Raw genomic sequence first — 20,569 nt, forward strand, 5'->3', positions numbered from 1 at the left:
TCAGGAAGAAGATCCCAGTGGGTGGTTTCCCATTGGCTGTTACTTCCAAGTGACCTCGAGACACTGTCTGTCCCACAGGCCTTCATGAAACCCCCAGGAACAGCTGATGGTGTTTGTGCTCACTTGGGTTCATCTCACCTCACATACATGATGTGCATGCTCACATCTCATCTGAACAATGCAAACACGGACTTCTGACCTGCTCATTCAGTGTTCCTCCATGGAGGGAAGAACAATCTCTGTGAGCTGGGGAGAGAGGCCAGTGGTGGAAATGGTGGTTGTGAGGGGCCAGTCCATGACAATTGCCCTGGGGCAGCTTCCGCGGGGTGTCCAGCCGAAACGGGCACAGCCCAGACCCTGCTCTGCTGGTCCTGCAGGTCTCTTTCAGGAGGCCTGGCTGTGAGAGGATGCTGCTGAATGCCCCAAACCTACAGGCCTATATTTTTTAGCTTTTTCAATCTCTCAGTCACTGTAATGGGCATGTTCTTGAGAGAATCTTTGGAAGAAGACCTAAACCTTCAGGCCCTTCCCTGAGGAGATCACCTTTCTATCTGGAACGGCTGTTCTGAGGCCAGTTCTGTCACACAAGTGCCCATTACTGTCCCTGCGTGTGGTCACAGCACTGACACACAGCAGGACGGGGACCAAGCTGCCAGAGCACTCAGGCCTTGCACCAACACAAGGGATGAGACGGAGAGTGTGGAAGTGGAACAAGAAGACCTCTGGAAGGCCAAGCGCTGGTGCTCCCTGGCAGTGCTGCCAGGCTGGACACCTTTCCCTACACCCATAGACACAGAGACAGTCCCTCTAGCTCAAAATAAGCCTTGGAGGAGGAATCTCACAGAAAAAAAAAGCCACTGCAGAGCCATTTATTTTCTTTAAATACACAGAGAGCATGGCTCCATATTTACACAGCCAGTGGGTTTGAAAAGAAAAGCAGACAAGGAGTTAGAAAGAGGATGACAAAAATATCATGACTGATTAAAAAAAAACCGCCACCAACAGACACACACACAAAAGTCTGGGCCTCTAATGAGTTACATTAAAGCTGTTATCTGTTAAAGAGAAGATGATGAACACTTTATTATTTTTGAAATGCATCCCACCATTAGTTTCCTCAGGGCATCCTTGACCTCCTTGTTCCTCAGGCTGTAAATTAAGGGGTTCAACGTTGGAGGTATCAGTGAGTATACAACAGACACCACCAGGTCCAAGGATGGGGAAGAGATGGAGGGGGGCTTCAGGTGGGCAAAAAAGGAGGTGCTGGCAAACAGACAGATGACAGCCAGGTGAGGGGGGCAGGTGGAAAAGGCTTTGTGCCGTCCCTGCTCAGAGGGGATCCTCAGCACGGCCCTGAAGATCTGCACATAGGACAGCAGGATGAAAACGCAGCAGATAAAAGCTAAAGATCCACTAAACACAATAAGCCCAAGTTCCCTGAGGTAGGAGTGTGAGCAGGAGAGCTTGAGAATCTCGGGGATTTCACAGAAGAACTGGCCCAGGACATTGTCCTTGCAGAGTGGTAGCGAAAATGTATTGGCTGTGTGCAGCAGGGCATTGAGAAACCCAGTAACCCAGACAGCTGCTGCCATGTGGACACAAGCTCTGCTGCCCAGGAGGGTCCCGTAGTGCAGAGGTTTGCAGATGGCAACGTAGCGGTCGTAGGACATGATGGTGAGAAGAAAATATTCTGCTGTAGCACAGAAAACAAACAAAAAAAAGAGCTGTGCAGCACATCCTGTGTAGGAAATGTTCCTGCTGTCCCAGAGGGAATTGGCCATGGTCTTGGGGACAGTGGTGGAGATGGAGCCCAGGTCGAGGAGAGAGAGGTTGAGCAGGAAGAAGTACATGGGGGTGTGGAGGTGCTGGTCCCAGGCTATGGTGGTGATGATGAGGCCGTTGCCCAGGAGGGCAGCCAGGTAGATGCCCAGGAAGAGCCAGAAGTGCAAGACCTGCAGCTCCCGTGTGTCTGTGAACAGCAGGAGGGTGATGAGCTGCTGAACTGGGTGATGGAGCTGCTGTTGGACATTTGCTGCCTCTGCTGAGGATCAGTCCAAAGAAGAAAAGACAGTGACAGTTTAGGTGAGACGTCTCTGAAGAAAAAAGGTCATTTCTCATAGAAAATCCCCTCCCTGAATGAGCAAAAATTCCGCCTATTCTACTTGACTGCCAACTGAATGACATGGTTCTTCACAGTATAAAAAAGTAGCTTCAGCATCTAGTTTCCCTGAGGATACTTCTGGGACAGGACTCCCAGTGTTGGTGTCTGAGAAAAAACTGACCCACATCCCCACCCAAACCCTGGACAGTGAGAGCACCAGGGACAAGTGAAGAAACAGGGAAGAAAATGATAGTACTACAGAACAAATAAAGCAAGGACAGAAAGGCAGATGGGCATGCTGGGAAACCTTCTCCCTGCCCAGCTGTGCTCGCTATCACTCACATGATGTCACTATAGGACAAGTGCTTTTACAACCTGTTTTGTGTACCCCATCCTAGGAACCCTTCACCTGAAGGTCCAGCTGCCGAGGTGGAGACTCATGCCCTGGACCCCATGGCTTTGGGGCAGAGGCTCTACTGGGGAGGAGACCAGGGGGTTGAACTGGAAAATGTGTCTGCACTGCAGGGGATGGCATTTCTGGTTGCAGCTCCCTCTCCCTGCCTGTGTTTCTGCTGCCTGGAGCTGTCCCTGCTGGGAGCTGTTTTTCTGTCCCTGGGTCTGCTCCTTGTCAGTGTCACAGACCCTGTCCCACCCACTGTGTGCTCAGTTCTGTCCTGCTCACACCTCCTGGCACTGCCCAGGGGCAGCTCTGTGTGTGCAGGGGCTCAGGAGCAGCTCAGAGAACTCCTAAAAAGAACTAGGGTGTCAGGAGCTTCTCCAGGACAGAGAAATAAATTCCCATCTCCCACTGCCCACTCACCCAACGAAGAATCAAAAAACCTCCAACCTTAAAATCTTCCCTATCAGATAAATGCTGCCTCAGTGTCTCCTGAAGGAACCTCTGCAAATGTCCTGGGGGTGAGCTGGAGCTGTGAGCAGCCCTGTCACACGGAGAACCCAGCAGCAGAAGGACCCTGACCTGATGGGAGTCACTCCTTCCCCCAACAGCTTCTCCTCTCAGTGTTGTTGGGATCTCCCCGGGCAGGCTGAGCGCTGATCCTGGCAGGCGGCAGAGTCCCTGCCCCGGCACAGCCCTGGGGTGCAGGGACCCTGCTCTGCAGGACAGCCCTGGGCACCCCTGCCTGCACATTTACATTTACACCCCACAGCCATCCTGGGGACAACACAGCATTCACGTCTTATCACTCTGACAGTGCAGAAGGCAATCCCTGCTCTGCAGCACATCCTCTCCTCTGATCAGAGAATCTCTGACAGTTGTACTTACATCTCTCATAGGCTCTGCAATGTGACAGCTCTCTGAGATCCTGCCAAGATTTGCAGATGCAATGCCCTGCAGCCACAGCTTTAATATCTGAGAAGATTTCTCATTCAGTGATCTCTCAGCATCCTCCCACCCCAGTTTGCATTTCCCTCTCTCTGCCTGGCTCCTGTGCCCTCGGTGCTGCAGGCAGAGCCCTCAGCCCTGCTGCGCTGTGCAGAGGAGCTGCTCCTGGGCAGAGCTGTCTCTCTGCAGCGCTGCCGCTTGCCATGAGCTCCCTCTGTCCCAGGAGCCCAGCCCAGCTCAGCAGCACAGGAGCAGCCCATGATGTCACTTTCTCTGTCCCCTCTGGGCTCCCTCCAGGGGTCCCTGGGGCTCCAGGGGCACGTCCTTTGAAACAACCTGAAGTAATCAGTGATGTTGATTCTTTCTCCTCTTCAGAGACACTTCTTGCCAGCATTGTATTTTTCATTTTAAAAATAAATCGGTATGAGAATCATCTTTTCTTGTCCCATCATTAGACAGGACAACAGGAATATTACAGCAAAGTATCTAATTTCTCCAGGCTGGGGGAGGAATATCTTCAGTTGAATGAGTTCAGGCATTTTATTCTGGTTTTATATCCTCAGTCTAGAGAGACATTCATCAATCTTTGGCCTCACATAGTTAGAAGAAATGGGAAATGAAAACACCTTCTTGGCAGCACCAGCTCTGGGAAGGCTGCTCTGTGCCTGGAGCAGTAAGAGCTCTTGAGGACCTCAGGGGCCAGGGCTTTTGTGCTGGCCTGGGGAGAGGGGATGGCATGGAGGGGCTGCAGACCTCTCAGGATCTGCTGGAGAGGAGAGAAAAGGACACACAGGTGCCTCCTTTTCCTTTTGCCATGCATGTTCATGCACCACTGGGCTGACTCCTCCCTGAGCCCCAGGAGCTGCTGTGCCCTTCAGAGGGGCAGAGGCTGTGGGGTGAGTGCCCAGAGCACCTGCAATGGGCACTGGTGTGGGACCAGCCCTGACTGGGCTTTGCTGGGGAAAGGGCATTGGGGGTAGAGAGAGGGCAGGGGAGGTGGGAGAGTCTCGAGGAGCTGGGCTGGGCTGGAAAGGACCTGGGAGAGGAAAACATCAGCCTGTATCTCGTGCTGCATGGCCATGCAGGGTGAAGACTCACACCAGGGGTTGTGGTGCAGAGCCAGGGCTTGTGTGAGGGATCAAAGACATGCAGGTGCAGGAGAGGGAAGGCTGCTCTGTGCCCTTGGTGTCATAGACAGACCAGGAAGGTGGCCCAGGGCCTTTGTCACCACCCAACCACTCATCATTTCTTGTGGGCCATGTCCAGCACTGGCCGCTCAGCTCAGGTTTATGGGTGAGGTTCCCTGTGAGGCCATGTCCATCAACCTGCTGGGCTCAGGGCCTGTCTCAGGGAATGGCCACCCCTGCCCAGCCTCTCTCCTGGCCCAGACCCTGGCAGAGCCTGGCACAGGACCGTCTTTGACCCCATGGGTGACACGACCTCTCCAGGAGCTTGGAGAGGCTGCCTAACAGAAAGGCCATGGGGTGACAAGGCACCATGGACTGATGTGGGCATCACATCAGGAGACCGTTCCCTATCCCGAATGCACCCTGTCCTGTGCTGAGCCTGCACCATGGTCCATCTGTGGGGCAGCAGGGCTGGACTGTCACAGCACAAGGTGGAGGCAGGGGCCACAAAGCAGCTGCCGGGGTGACAGCAAGGACAGGTACAGACAAGGAGTTCATGTGCATTAGCTTTTCTGAGCAGGGATGACTTTGGGAAAGGCAAAGCTCACCTGGAGTTGGTGGCTGCAAGAAAAGTCCAGAGCAAAACCAAGATCTTCAACAACTGTGTCAGAGACCATGGCTGAAGAAGGGAAACACAGAGCTGCTGCGGGGTGGGGAGGGGAATTCAATAACAGCAGACACTGATACTAGTGCTGAGGGACTCAATGACTCCTGTGCCTGGGTCTTTACTGAAACATCTCCCAGGCCTCTATTCAAAGGGTTCAAGGAGGAGAATATTTCTTAGCAGGACCCTCAGGAAACCTCAGCAGGACCAGCATCAGTGTCTGCCCCTGTAAGGAACTCACCCGGCAATGGCACAGGCTGGGGCTGCCTGGCTGGGAGCAGCTGTGGGAAAGGTCTGTGTGGGCAGGGAGCTGGACAGGAGGCAGCGTGTGTCCTGGTGCAAGGGAGGCCAGGAGCACTCTGGACTGTGTCACCAGGCGCTCGGCCGGAGGTGGAGGGAAGGGATTCTCTGGAATAGTCCATCCAGATCTCAGATCCCAATTCAGGAAAGATATTGGCAAGCTGGAGTGGGTTGAGCAAAGGGCCTCAGGACAGCCAGAAACTGGAGCACTTGGCCTGTGGGGAGAGGCTGAGGGAGCTGGGCTCGTCCAGCCCAGAGAAGGGAAGGCTGACAGGGACCTCATCACAGCCTGTCAATACCAACAAGGAGATCATAGAGAACACACAGCCAGGCTCTTCACCATGGTGTGTGGCAGAAGGACAAAAGAGAATGGGTGGCAGGTGAAAGAGGAGAGGTTCAGCCAGGACTTAAGGAAAAGCTTTTTCCCTAGGAGGTGAGTGTCAACTTCATTTTCACCAGGGATCACATCAGCCTCATGGTTACCCTCAAATGGCAGAACATAATTTTAAAGGACTGTATAAATTTAACTACTCCTACATTTATACATTCGGCCCTTTAAGGCAATTGTGAAGCTGATGTGACCCCCGTGAAAATGAATTTGAGACCCCTGCCCTGGGAGCTCAGCCAAGTGCTGTTGCAGGTCACCCAGAGAGGCTGAGCAGCCTCTGTCCTTGCGGGTTTTCAATCTCTGATTGAATGAAGGCTTGAACACCTTGTTCTGACCCAGTTTCTGACAGGTTTGACTGCAGATTGCTGAGGTCCCTTCAACCTCAGTTCTGTTATGATCCCATTGTGATGTTGGGCTCTGTTTCTAATGGGAGCAGAGGAGATGATTAAGGGACATGAACACACCTGTGCTGTAGGTGACCATCTAAACCAACATCTAAACCCAGCCAACACCTCAGTGTGACTCGCTCTGGGCAAAGTGTGAGGAGTCCTGGGCAGGGAAGGTTTAGAGGGCATGGGGCTCTATGCAAGACACAAAATGATCTTGGCTTCATGCCTGCAGGTCCATCCGATGTCAGTTAATGTCAATGAAAGTTAAAATATGAACTGAAGACAAAGTTTCAAAGCCAAGGAAGGTTTCAATGTACTTTTCCATTTTTTAAAGTCTTTGGGGGGTTATTTTCTTCAAAAAGGAAAGTGTTTTCCACAACTAGAAATGGATATAAAACACAAATGTCCTCAGCTACATGGATAGCTTTTTACATATTAATTTTTCATATGGCACATGTTACATTTTTACATATTAAACATTTTTTATTTTCTTTTTAATTATTTTGGGGGATTTATTTCTTTGAAAAACTGCTAAAGGTAGGAGAAGAAATATCGGTCTTCCCCTGTACTTCTATTACCAACACACTATTATTTAATCTCCCTCGTCATTCAGCAGTTTCCACCTCTCCTGATTAAATGTCCATGTCAAAGGACAACTTTCCAACAGTCTGTCTGGATGTTCGCCCTTTCCAGTGCTCTCAGGTTTCCTCCTCCACTTGCTCTTTGGTCATTCAGTTGCCTCTCCACTGTGTGGTTTCTGCTTTGAGCCTCAGGCAGTTACAAATTACCCCAGGCTTCAGAGGTCTAATTAACATGGCACACAGCAAGTTAATTGTGTTTGTATCTATCCTTCCCTATGTCTCTGTCTAAAACCAGTTCTTGTGTGGATGTGCCTTGTGGATGGTGGACCTCATCAGATCCAGCTTACACACAAAACTGAGGAAAGTGTTTTACTGTTTATTAAATTGTGCAGTGTTTACACAGGAGAGCAGGTGGAGCTGGTGCACAGGAGCTGCAGCATCTCCTGCAGAGCTCAGTGGAGAAGTCTGATGTGAGGAAAAGTGATGCAGTCTCTGGTGGCCAATGAGGGAACCTTCAGACTGGGGGTGGGGGGTGAGGAGCGAGGTTGTCCATACAGTGTCCAGCCTCAAGGGACTGTTCTCCTGCCTGTGCAGATGTCTTCAGGAGACCCTCGGGATCAATGTCCAGTGTAGAATGCTGCTGTCACTTCTTCTATACACTGAAAAATGACAGAAAATACCCTTGAAAGAAAACACCCTCCTTTATGAAATCTTATTTGCAATCTTCATCATTGAGTGTCCCACTGAAACCATTCCAATTAGTTCTACAAGTCTTTTGGATATGAAGAATATTACAGAAAGAAACATCGCTCGTTAGGGCTTTCTGTGTTTTAATGAGCCCCATGGCGTATTTGGTGCTGAGTCCATAAACCACAGATACCAAGCACAGACTGAAGAATCTGCTCAAGAAGTCCAAGTCAGAAGCAAACTCCAAAGTATCTTCAAGCATTAATGGGCCCCACTGAGGGCTGTTACTGACAAAGCCTCCCCAGGGACTTGTTAGAGCAGATAATTGGAGGCAGTGATTGCATCAGGCAAAGGCAAAGTGAAGCAGCTCTGATGCTGAGAAACACCTTGGTTTGTTTCATGAAGGACAATGGCCAAGCCTTGAGCCCCTGCCCCTAGGAAGGGAGATCCTGTCCCTCACATGTGTCTCAGGGCTCTTCCTGGGGATGTAAGGAGTGTGATGCCCAGTGCAGGGCAATGGTGTGACACTCCATGGGGGTGCAAGGAGTCGATGGTGTGCCATGGCCACAAAGAGAGTGGACAATCTCCTCACATGCATGGTGTGAACTGTCGTCGTTGTCCTGCGCAGGGATGGGAGTTGGACTTTATGATCCTGTGGGTCCCTTCCTACTGAAGACATTCTATGATTCTATTAAATACTAGGTCAAAAGTCCATGTTTTCATTGTACAGATGAGATGTAAGAACACACGGCTCAGGGCTCTTCCTGGGACCCTGGGAGTGCAAGGCTGAGGGAAGGACAACACTGGTGCAACAACTTCCAGCTTCCCCATGGGGCTGCAAGGAGGCAATGAGGTCCCAGTGCCATGAGGACAACATGGCTTCTCCTGGGCCTCCGTGACAGAGACAACTGCCATGGCCAAGTGGACAGAGACCTGGGTTCTTTGAGTGCCTTCCAGCCTTGTCAGCCTAGACAACCCAGCTCCAAGCCCTCTGTGGGCATGTTGACAGAGGTTCTTTCTCAGCCATGTCCCTGCTGCTGGCCTGTCCCCTCCAGACACAGAACTGACCCTACTGTCCCCTTCACAGCCGTACCCTTCCAACTCAGTTATGAATTCCTGAGACACAAGTGACCTCATCATACCATACCCACCCATCACCCTCCTGAACATCTTCATCCTGAACATCTCCATCCCTGAATATCTTCTTGTTTCACTCTTTTTCTCAAAGCATGTTGACCAAGTGAGGTTGTTCAAGATCTCCACTCAGTTTTGTGTCATCTCCATCACATCATAGAAAGGAGAATAAAGACTTCCAGCAGTTTCGGCCCAAATGCTGGTCACTGAGGGATGACACAAGTAACTGCGCAGAGGACACTGCATCACAGATTATATTTGGGCTTGATATTTCAGTGAACTTCCCACCAAGCATCCAGTTCTTCAGTCCAGACAGCACCAGTCCAGCTCTAAGGACACCAGGGGGGACCATGTCCAAGGCCTGGCACAATTTCATACACATAACATGTCTTTCTTTCCCCTGCCCATTTTGGTACACAAGTCCCTTTCTTGTCCTTCAAGTGCCTGCAGATGGCTGCAGGAGGACTTGTCCCATCACCTTCCCAGGGACAGAGGCAGGCTGACCAGCCTGTGATTCTTCCAATTCTCCTTCCTGCCTTTCTTGAAGATGGGTTTGACAGATGCCAGGTCCTCCTCAGTTGCACTGTCATTTTGAAAGCGCAATCCAGAATCACAGGCAAGGGTGGCGTAACAGACAGGAGCACTTGCAATGAGCCTGTCCAGGGCAGTTGAGATGAATCTCACAGGGTCAGTGGGGTTTGTTCCCAGAGTCACACACAGAAATGTCAGGGTTCTGTCAGGGTCCACAACTGAGTTGGCTTTGTGGACTCTCACGTGAGGTAGAATCATGGAATCATAGAATACTTTGATTGGAAGAGACCCTTGGGATCATTGAGTCCAACCATAACCCAGCTGTCACACTAAACCACATCCCTAAGGACCTCGTTTAAATGTCTTTTACACCCCTCTAGGGTGGGTGACTCCTGCACTGCCCTGGGCAGTCTGTTCTACCACCAGACAACCCTGTCCAGGAAGAATTTTTTCCTAATATCCAATCTAAACCTCCCCTGGTGCAAATTGCAGCCATTTCCTCTTGTCCCATCACTTGCTACTTGGGAGAAGAGACCAACACCCTCCATGTTCCAACCTCCTTTCAGGCAGTTGCAGAGAGTGAGGAGGTCTCCCCTCAGCCTCCTGTTCTCCAGGCTGAACAGCCCCAGCTCCCTCAAATGCTCCTCATCACACTTGTGCTCCAGCCCCTCAGCAGCTTCGTCACCTCCTCTGCACTCTCTCTAGTGCCTCGATGTCCTTCTTACAATGAGGGGCCCAAAACTGAACACAGGATTCAAGCTGCAGCCTCACCAGCACTCAGAACACAAACACTGAGGCACAATCACTTCTCTAGTCCTGCTGGCCACCCTATTCCTTTTACACACCAGGATGCTGGTGGCCTTTTTGGCCACCTGGGAACATTCTGGCTTATGTTCAGCAACTGTCAGTCAACACCCGCAGATCCCTTTCCTCCAGCCACTTCCCAGCCACTCATATCTCATTTGTACAATGGAAACATTGACTTCTGACCTACTCATTCAGTGTCCTTGTGTTGAGAGATGAACAACCTCTCTCAGCTGGGGAGAAGAGCCAGTGAAGGAAATGGTGGTTTTGAGGGGCTGGTCTGTGATGACTGTCCTGGGGACACTTCCCCAGTTTGTCCCATGAACATGGGCACACACCAGACCCTGCTCTGCTGGTCCTTCAGGGCTCTCCCAGGAGGCCTGGCTGGCAGAGGACACTGCTGTGTGCCAGCTCTGCACACTCACACACTTCAGCTGTTCACTGGTGTTTTCTTCTCTGGGGCATTTGCAAGTTCAGCCCTCCCACCTCCTCCTCAATTGTGCCACCCCCTGCCCTCTTGCTAGTTGAGCCCAGCAGAGCAGCCATGCTGGAACTGGTGCTACAGCAGTGGGGACCAGTGAGAATGAAGGACACCGAGAATGTTCATCCAGTCGGCATGCTGAGCAGATCTCCAGCCCAGGCAGCTTGCAGACCCAGGTCCAGACTTGCTCCCCAGGACAGCATGAGACATTTGGCCTCGGAGATCTTCAGGAAGGTCCTGTTGCCACAGTGCCAGGGCCACCTGCCCCAAGCTGCCACCTGCAGCAAAGGGTTTCTCTTTCCATTTCTTTTCTGCACACATTCTGTGCCACACGCTTCTCCTGGAACATCCCATCTCCCCACAGAGACCTTTCCCAAGGGAACAGAGCTATGTTGAGCTGTCTGGTTGTTCCTGCACCCTCCACATAGCCCCAACCTGACAGTGCTGCACTGCAGAGCAAGTGGGCTGTGGTGTCCAGGGCCGTGGGGTGAGTCCGCAAATTCATGTTGGTCAGGATGGGAGGAAGACCCAGCTCAGGGCGGCTCCTACTCACTCCCCCTCAGCACACAGACATGGCTTCTGCAGCTCCAGAGATCTCAGAGAGAGGATTCTGGGCAAACAAGTCAGTGTGGGGTCCTTTATTTCATTTCATACACATAAAGAGTACGGGTGCTTATTTACACAAAGACGACGGGACACACTAGACAGGTAGACATGGACACAGCCATAAGAAGACAAATGATTTTTCTTGTGGATAGCATTAATACAACCAAGAAAAGCAAACACAAAAGACAAAAAACAAACAGAAAACAAATACAAAACAAAAACAAAACAAAACTAAACAAAAAAACAAAACAAAACAAAACAAAAACAACAACATACAGAACTCAGGCTGAACAAGTAATACGTTATTGCAAGTGACATGCAGAAGATTGAGGTCAGTTTGTTACTGTTTTTGAAAAGCAAACAATCAACAGTTTCCTTATAGACTCCTTGAGCTCCTGGTTCCTCATGCTGTAGATGAGGGGGTTCACTGCTGGAGGCATCAGTGAGTACAAAACAGAAACCACCAGATCCAGGGATGGGGAGGAGATGGAGGGGGGCTTCAGGTGGGCAAACATGCCAGTGCTCACAAACAGGGTGACCACGGCCAGGTGAGGGAGGCAGGTGGAAAAGGCTTTGTGCCGTCCCTGCTCAGAGGGGATCCTCAGCACAGCCCTGAAGATCTGCACATAGGACACCACAATGAACACAAAACACCCAAATGCTACTAAAATACTAACCACAATAAGCCCAAGTTCCTTGATGTAGGTGTTGGAGCATGAGAGCTTGAGGATGTGGGGGATTTCACAGAAGAACTGGCCCAGGGCATTGCCCTTGCACAGGGGCAGTGAAAATGTATTGGCCGTGTGCAGCAGAGCATTGAGAAACCCGGTGGCCCAGGCAGCTGCTGTCATGTGGACACAAGCTCTGCTGCCCAGGAGGGTCCCGTAGTGCAGGGGTTTGCAGATGGCAACGTAGCGGTCGTAGGACATGACAGTGAGAAGATACAACTCTGCTGAAATGAAAAAGACAAAGCAAAACAGTTGGGCAGCACATCCCATATAAGAAATGGCCATGGTGTCCCAGAGGGAATTGGCCATGGACTTGGGGAGACTGGTGGAGATGGAGCCCAGGTCAAGGAGGGCGAGGTTGAGCAGGAAGAAGTACATGGGGGTGTGGAGGTGCTGTTCCCAGGCTATGGTGGTGATGATGAGGCCGTTGCCCAGCAGGGCAGCCAGGTAGATGCCTAGGAAGAGCCAGAAGTGCAAGAGCTGCAGCTCCCGTGTGTCTGTGAACGGCAGGAGGAGGAACTGGGTGATGGAGCTGCTGTTGGACATTTGCTGCCTGTGGGCATGAGGACCTGTGCAAGGAGCAAAATATAGTGATGGTTTAGATGAAACTACTCTGGGACAAACCAAAGGCATTTCCCACAGACCCTCCCACAAAGAGACACTTTTCTTTTTTCAGGAAAACGTGCTGGCTGGAGCCCCCGTCGGTGCTTGATGAGTGTGCAATGAAGAGCAGGGTCTCTGGCCAGGGGCTCTTGAGCAGTCAGCCTGACCCTGTGTGATTGGGTGGGCAGGGGCCAGTCCTGGGGTTCAGCTTTGTCAGCTGGAACCGCTCCTGGTGCAGAAGGGACTGTCAGCATCTGTATCCCCAGGCCTGAGAAACTGAGTTGGAGAGGTTTGGGGTTTCTACAGCTCCTTCTGCCCTCCCACCCTGGGCAGTGTTCTTGGGTGTCAGAAACCCTCAGCATTTCTGCTGCACTCAGCGAGAACAGAGCGAGTCCTGTGAGACCAGAGGATGCCTGTGGGTCAGTGCAGAGTGAGGGCAGCTGCTCTGTCCCTCTGTCTTGCTCCAGCTGCCCTGGGCTGGCACCTTTCTGAGATGGAGCCTGATCACACTCCCATGTTACCCTGAAAAGCCACCAGGCACTGCTGAGAGCAGAGGGAGCCAACTCAGACCATGACATGGCTCACCCTTTCCCAAGGTCTCGGCACTCCACATTTAGCCCTGGACACACGGCTCATTTCACAAACTCAACAACATTTTTGCTGTTGTAGCATCTCTGTGCATTTCCATGGGGTTTTCAGATAACACAAGGATGCTGTAGGACAGGTTTGCATTCTAGGAGGAAACCTCACAGCTAGGAAGGAAATCTCAACGAGACAGTCAAGAATTCTAAGGATGGCATTTGATTCAGGGAGACTCACCTCATTCCCCAGCCCCACAGACTGCATTGCCCACAGCTCCACAGGTCAGAGCAAAGCTGGGACACGTGTTCCCATGGACACACCTGCAGGAAAGGACCCACAAGATCAGGCTGTGACTCTGCAGCTGAAACTGCCATCCCCAGAGAGCCTGGCAGCAAGAACAAGATCCCAACAGCAGTGACCCAGAGCAGGGGAGCAAGAAGGACAATGCGGTGAGGGTGGGTGTGAGAGAGGCCAGGGCAGAGGCAGCCGGGCACTCAGACAGCGTCACCCTTCCCCAGCTGTGCAGCCACCTCCCAGACACCAACATTGCCGGGCAGCTGCTCTCAGCCCATGTGCTCTGCAGAGGAACTGGAGCTCTGGCTGCACAGGAGCTGCTTCATGCCTTGGAGCCCCCGGCCCTGAGGGCAGAGGCTTTGCTGGGTGGGACAGGAGGCCAGGGGGCTGCTTACAGGAGGGATCTGCACTGCAGGGGATCACAGGGACTTTTCTCTGTTCTCCCTCCCATAGAATTCCAGGCCTGATTTCCTCTCATTTCTGATCATTCTCCCCCTGGGAGTTGTTTCCCTCTCCATGTCTCTTCCCTGTCAGTGCTCACAGACCCCATCCCACCCTCTGTGCCCTCCCCCGGCCCTACAGATCCTGCCTGTTCACAGGGCACTGCATGGGGGCATCTTCCTGTTTGCAGGCTGGAAAACAGGACAGGTCAGACTAGGCTGAGGGGTCCAGCAAAGGTGATGCAGGTGCTGTGCACAGGCAGAGGGGTGGTGAAGGGATGTTATGAGCCTTCTGGCAGATGTGCTGATACTCACAGTTGCAGTTCAGGAGTCTCAGTGACCTGTCTAAGCATGAGAGCTCATTTTTACTTTATCCTTTCCTGCACCCCCACCCCTTGGGATAGGAAACTGAAAAGACAGGCTCAGTAAAAATCCTTTTCTGTCTGGTAATCCTTGCACTGATCTTGTCCTTGAGGCATCCCCTTGGAAAAATCTTGGGGTGATCTGGAGCTGTGAGCAGCCCTGACCCACACAGCACCCTCTCCGCAGCAGAAACACATTTCCTGCCCTATAGTGTTTGCTCTTTCATGTGACATCTTCTCCCCTCAGTATTGTTGGGATCTCCCCAGGCAGGCTGAGCGCTGACCCTGGCAGGTGGCAGAGTCCCTGCCCCGGCACAGCCCTGGGGTGCAGGGACCCTGCTCTGCTGGACAGCCCTGGGCACCCCTGGAAGCTCCCCCTGCAGTCACCCTCAGCAGAAGGTGCCATGATGCCCTTTCCCATTGATGATGCCACAGGGAAGCCCTGCTCTGGAGTGTGTTCTTCTCTACAGCAGAGATACTGTGAGAGAGACCTGACAGATCCTGTAAATTGTGGGATGTATCATCTTTAGGGTCTCTCTCTAGGAAATGCAGCAGTATTGTCCAACAGCCAGAGACTTACCATGTAAGGACTGTGAAGATTTGTCTCTCAATGAGCCCTCAGCAACCAGCCACCTACATTGCCTTTCCCCTCTCTGTGCCTGACTCCTGTGCCCTCAGTGCTGCAGGCAGAGCCCTCAGCCCTGCTGCGCTGTGCAGAGGAGCTGCTCCTGGGCAGAGCTGTCTCTCTGCAGCGCTGCTGCTTGCCAGGAGCTCCCTCTGTCCCAGGAGCCCAGCCCAGCTCAGCAGCAGAGGAACAGCCCCTCATGTCCCTTTCTCTGTCCCCTCTGGGCTCCCTCCACATGCCTCTGGGGCTCCAGGGGCACAACTTCAAAGTTGAAGTAATCAGTGATGTTGATTCTCTCTCCTCTTCAGAGACACTTCTTTCCAGTACTGTATATTTAGTTTTAAAAAAATAAATCACTATGAGAATCATATTTTCTTGTCCCATCCTTACATAGGACATGAGGAATGCTACAGCAAATTATCTAATTTCTGCAAACTGGGGGAGAAATATCTTCAGTTGAATGAACTTAGGCATTTTGTTCTGCTTTTATACTCTTAGGTGCAAAGGGACATTCATCAGTCTTTGGCCATGTCATGTCTGTGCTCTGAGGCAAAGCCTTTGCACACATGGGCTCTTGGACACTTGGTACCAGGTTTCTTGTGGCAGGTCAGAGCTGGGCTGGTGCCACAGCTGGCGTGGTTCAGCCCAGATGTGAGGCAATGGCCTCAGCCAGGGACCTGCCTGGGGGAGCTGGAGCTGCCAGTGCTGCAGACAGAGCTGACACGGATGGAATGAACTGCCAGGCAGGGTGGTAGAAGTGAGTTCATCTGGTCTGCTAGGACAGCAGCCTCCAAGCACAGAACAGCCCAGATCAGAACTCAGTCTGGACCTGTGAGGCAATTCAAGTTCCCATAATGAGCTGTTACTACTGCAGGGACAGTTAAAGGAGAAACAAAGACACTGCGTGGCTATTGATGAATTTAATAAGGGAAAGAGGTGAGAATCCCTGTGTCTTCTTGTCCTCCATCTTCACCCGCATGTGTCCCAGGACTGTGTGACTGGAGACAGGAATCTGGAGAACAATCAGCTGAGGATGGGGATCAAGTCAGGGATCACTGGAACTAACACAACCCTTTCCAGTCTATGGGACAGCAGGGGCAGCATCCCATGAGCTGAGACAGCAGGACGATGTCACAGGGAGGCCACTCTCCACCATCTTGTGAAGCTCATGGAGACTGGGGGGACTTCCTGACCACTGGCAGCTCTCACACAGTGTGTGCACTTTTCAAAATGGCCAATGGGTGAGCAGGGGAACTAAGGGCTGTGCCCCAGAACATGTCCACTGGGACCCCATTTCTGGGTGTCTGGAAGAGAAGGTGACGGGGTTTACCCAGGGCAGGTTGTGCCTGTCCATCCTCTGTTTTCTGTGAGGAAAGGACAGGGTTGTGGATGTGGGGAGAACATTGATGGTCTGTTACCTGGAAGTCAGCAAGGCATTCAGCGTCATCCCCCACAATGTGCTTGTGCCCAAGTTAGGATATTATGGTCTGTGTCAGTGTGCAAGTAGATGGGTAAAAGGCAATCTGGATGGTTTGGCTTAGAAGGATAGCAGATAAAGGGAGAAACTTTCCATTCCTGATGACAGTCAAGCACTGGAAGCTGTTTCCCAGCAGTGCGCATCCACTCTACCTCAGAAAGTTAACACGATGTGTTTGTATACACCTCTCACTGATCTGGTCTGACCCTGCTTTTAGGAGGAGGCTGGTCAAGACACCTCTTGAGGTGCCTTAGAGACTGAATGACACTGTCCTTCCTTCCTTCCCCTTCATGTTTCTGATTTGGAGAAAGCTCTCAGGTTCCCTCTGATCACAGAAATAATTCGCATGAGGCGCAAGGCTGTTTTACAAGTAACCATAAACAGCCCTAATCACAACCTTTGTATCCTTTTTCATTTCCTCCAACCCAGCTTCCTCTTGTTTGCTGTCCTAATACCCTTCCAGAAAGAAAACACCACCTTGTTCATCCTTTCAGAGCAGGTTGCTCAAGAGGTGTCAGCATCCATGTACAGAGTCTGCACATCAGCCAGGCAGCAAAGCCATCGTTACAGAAATGCAGACGAGGCTCTTGACCAGCTCCTTGAACCCAGATATCAGCGTGACGTGTCTGCCGAGATTCCTGGGAACACCTGAACTTTAAGTGCAGAGCATGTGAGTGCTGGTTGGGTATCCTGGATTGTCTCCTGAGCCATGTGGTGCTTCAGGCTGTGAAGAGAATCAAAAGCAACTTTTTCACTGGGTTAATTAATTTTACAGACTGTCACACAGGGAGTTGAAGAGAGCTCAGAACTCCAGTCTCTGCTGTACTATAAGGCTTGATACCCCATCCACAGGTACAGATCTAAATGGTTCAGATAAAGGGTGATCTTGCAAAAGTCACCCTTTGTGTCCCCAGGTGCATGGACACTGCTCATGTGCCTCTGCAGAGAGTGGCAGGGGTTGGATCCCTTTCTCAGGAGAAACTCCTTGCTGGAAAGACACAGCTACGGGGTTGGCTCAAAAAGGTTTTATTGCGTTTCACTCGGCATCAGATTTGACATATTTGGTGCTTTTCTGTGATCATTTCTTCTGCACAGATGATCACAGAAGGACAACCATTTTGTAAGAGTTGGTTACAAAGGCCCTGTCATGAACAAGAAATCTCACCCTGAGATCTGGAGGGAGTGAGGAAGATTATAACAAGCACCAGGAAGAGCCAAGAAGCTCAAGGCCTCTTCTGTAGAGCGTGAGGCCCTGAGCAGCAGTGACCGGCCATGTGTGGTGTGGCAGAGGGTCAGGGGATGTGGGGTAGTAAAGGGTGACGGCTGATGACTTCAGCAAATCCTTACAACCATGTCTGAGCCACAAGTCAAATGCGGCTGATATCTGGGGGTCGAAGGGGAATGGTAGAAAGATTGTTGTTGATTTTGGAAAGAAGGCAGGCTTTTTTGGACTAATGATATATGGCAGTGTCATTTGCATACTGCGGGCATGGCTGTGCCTGGGAGATGGGGAATGGCTGCTGCTGGGGTGTTTGTGCTCAGCCACGGCCCATGAGCTGACCCTGCTCTGCTCCTCTCTTACACTGCCCACACTTGGATGGAGCCTCCTGGAGCGTCGGCCCATTACTGAACGACAAGAGTGAAAGCTTTGTGAGACACATGGGAGTGCAGGAAGAGAGTGGTCCATACGTAGCTGTAAGTGTGTTAAAGAAGAAGACCTGAAGAGCATGGGCTGGTCATACTAATGTGGAATAGACTGATTTTTCTTTTTGATTTTAGGGCAGCAGCAGAAGGAACGTGTGCATTTCAGTGCTGGAGCATGGACCCAAATTGAGGATTCGAGCAAGTTTGGGACTGGGACAGCTTAGGTGATTGGTGACCATTGCCAGGTGTATGAAAGAAGCTGAATGGGTTTTCAGTATCTCACAGTCATTGCCAAATCGTCAGAAAACCAGAGCCTTGTGGTTAAAGCAACAGCACTTGGCACCAAACACACCCCCAAAACACAAATACCCTCACAGTGAGCACTGGCAGAGCCTGAGAAATATAAGACAGAAAGGGTCTCCTTGGTCTGGTTCTGGGGTCAGGGCCCAGCCATCCTGATGGTAAATAGACATGAAGGGCTGACATGGCATCAGAGCCACTTCCACATCAACTTCCCCACCCGTAACCAGTGTCTCAAGGCTTTTGCTTCACCAGCCTCCAGGGACAGGGACCTGGACTGGTTGTTTCCTTCACAGCTGTGTCAGTGATGGCCCTTCGTGGGGTCCCACACACCCACAGAACTTGGGTTTTGCTTCTGCCTTTCACTTCATCAGAGGTTTCTTCATTCTTTCAGCGCCTGCAGTTCGGGATCACGGCAGCAGAGGGCTCACTAACATCTAAAGTGCTCTTACAAGCCAAGGCTCTGTGATCACTTTCCTAAAGGCTTCAAGTCTGGTGCGGATGATTAGGGGGATTTCAGAAACAGCCAAACAGTGAGCATTTCCATAATAAACAGCAACAAAGCAGTATTTCCTCTATTTCATTTCCTGCTCACCCTTCCCTCCCTTCCCAGAACGGGTGGTTTCAGCAGTCTGATGTTCATATTGATCTGGAGTGTCTCCTGATAAAGACTGAATATATCGGAAAAGCGGGTACCTAAATCACCACGTGGGTGAGGAGACAGACCAGGACACCTCAAGAGGAGTCACACTCCTCTGGACCGAGAGGTGGGTGTTCCTGGGAATCGCAGGTGCTGTGCACAGTGATACTTGTGTTCAGGGACCTGGTCAAATGACCCATCTCCTGTTCTATAATTTTGTCTGAGTTTCTCAAGTAACACTTGACTTGAGCCTCATCCACTACTGGGTGTTCTTCAGTTATGTACAAGACTTCTCTGGATTCCACCAGCCTGTGCTCTGCTACTGGCCTTCTTCCCTCCTCTCTGGTGCCTGGGACCCCACTGTGTCCTGGTCACAACAGCCAAGCTGGACACTGATGTTCACATCCCTCACCAGCTCTTTCTTGTTTCCCAGTTTCAGAACCAGGTGAGCATCATCCTTGTTGGCCAGGCAGCCATGTCAAGAAGATGACTCAACATCCTGGACTGTTGTCACCCACTGCTTTGCCTGGCCAGTGAAAGTCAGGGCAATTACAGTTCCCCACAGGAACCTGCTCACTGACAGAAGACTTTGTCAGGTTGCTGACAGAAGATCTTTTCCATTTCTTCTCCATGATCAAGTAGTTTGTAACATCTGACACGTTGCCACCCTGTACTGGATTTACATAGTCTTGGAACAGGGGGTGAGTGTGGCTGTGCTACAGTTGTCGCCTCTCTAAGAGGACAACAGGAGTTTGAGCAATGTCAGAAAGAGTCGATTTCAGCTGGACCCACTCCTTGCCAAATCTGAGCCACTCAGTGCTGCTGGCAGCATCTTTGTGATATTGTATTTGAGAAAGGGTAAAAAATGCTGCACAACAGCAGGTGGGAGAGAGGAGGGAGGAAAGGTGAGAGAAAAGCACTGCAGACACCAAGGTCATATCCCATAGGACCCAAGCAGGTCCCTCAGCAGGCCAAAGCTTGCTCTCCTGAAATCCTGCTCTTTGCCTTGTGATCATCTCCCAGGAGCCTCAGCTCCACTTTCCCATCCCTGACTGTTCCATCCTGACCAACTCTTCCTGGTTTGTAAGTGTGAAGTCTCACAGGGCCCCTCACCCCACTGACTCCTCAGTCACCCGTGTCAGGAAGATGTTGTCAATGAGCTCCAGCCCCTCCTGGATGGCTGGTTCCTTGCAGATACTGGGATATCTCAGGCCTGCCACAAGTACAGGGCCCTGAAAACATGAGGCTTCTTTCATTTGTCTCCCTCATCAGTGAGTCTGTAGCTGATGTCCAGTCACCACAACATCGCCCATGTTGTTCTGCCCTCTCATGCTGACTCAACCTTAAGCTGATATTCTCTGTCCCCAGGCAGAGCTCCACCCATTCCTACTGCACAAAGGGAAACTTCAGAAACTCCAGACCTCAGGCATTATGAGTATCAGACCGCCAAGACCAAACAGTTTCTTTAGGGGATGGTATTTATACTGTCCCTAAACTCCTCATGGTGTTATGTTGGGAGAAACAGCCTCATCAGGATAAGCCATCTACAGGCAAACATTAAGAGCTGATCAAATGCAGCTTCATTCAAGGGAGAGTCCAGACCTGGAAAAACGTTTGCAGTCACCCCTCAGAAAGCTCTGAGAGTCCTGGAGGTTGGGGCCCCTTATATTTTGTGGCACAAGGGACTCCCAAGGCGAGTGGTCTCTGCCCTGGTAACAAGTGGAGGAGCTACAGCT

General features: G+C 51.3%; 1 protein-coding gene across 1 annotated transcript in view; it reads right to left on the reverse strand.

Moving 5' to 3' along the window:
- Positions 1-1,058: 1,058 nt before the first annotated feature.
- LOC139826741 (olfactory receptor 14J1-like) overlaps positions 1,059-20,569 on the reverse strand; it is a 65,863-nt gene continuing 46,352 nt past the window's right edge. The window contains exon 2 of the mRNA XM_071803138.1: positions 1,059-2,041. Within this exon, the coding sequence (XP_071659239.1) occupies positions 1,059-2,041 (983 nt within the window). The remainder of the gene's footprint in view (positions 2,042-20,569) is intronic.

The sequence above is a fragment of the Patagioenas fasciata genome, unplaced genomic scaffold, assembly GCF_037038585.1.
Source record: "Patagioenas fasciata isolate bPatFas1 unplaced genomic scaffold, bPatFas1.hap1 Unplaced_13, whole genome shotgun sequence".
NCBI classification, from domain to species: domain Eukaryota; kingdom Metazoa; phylum Chordata; class Aves; order Columbiformes; family Columbidae; genus Patagioenas; species Patagioenas fasciata.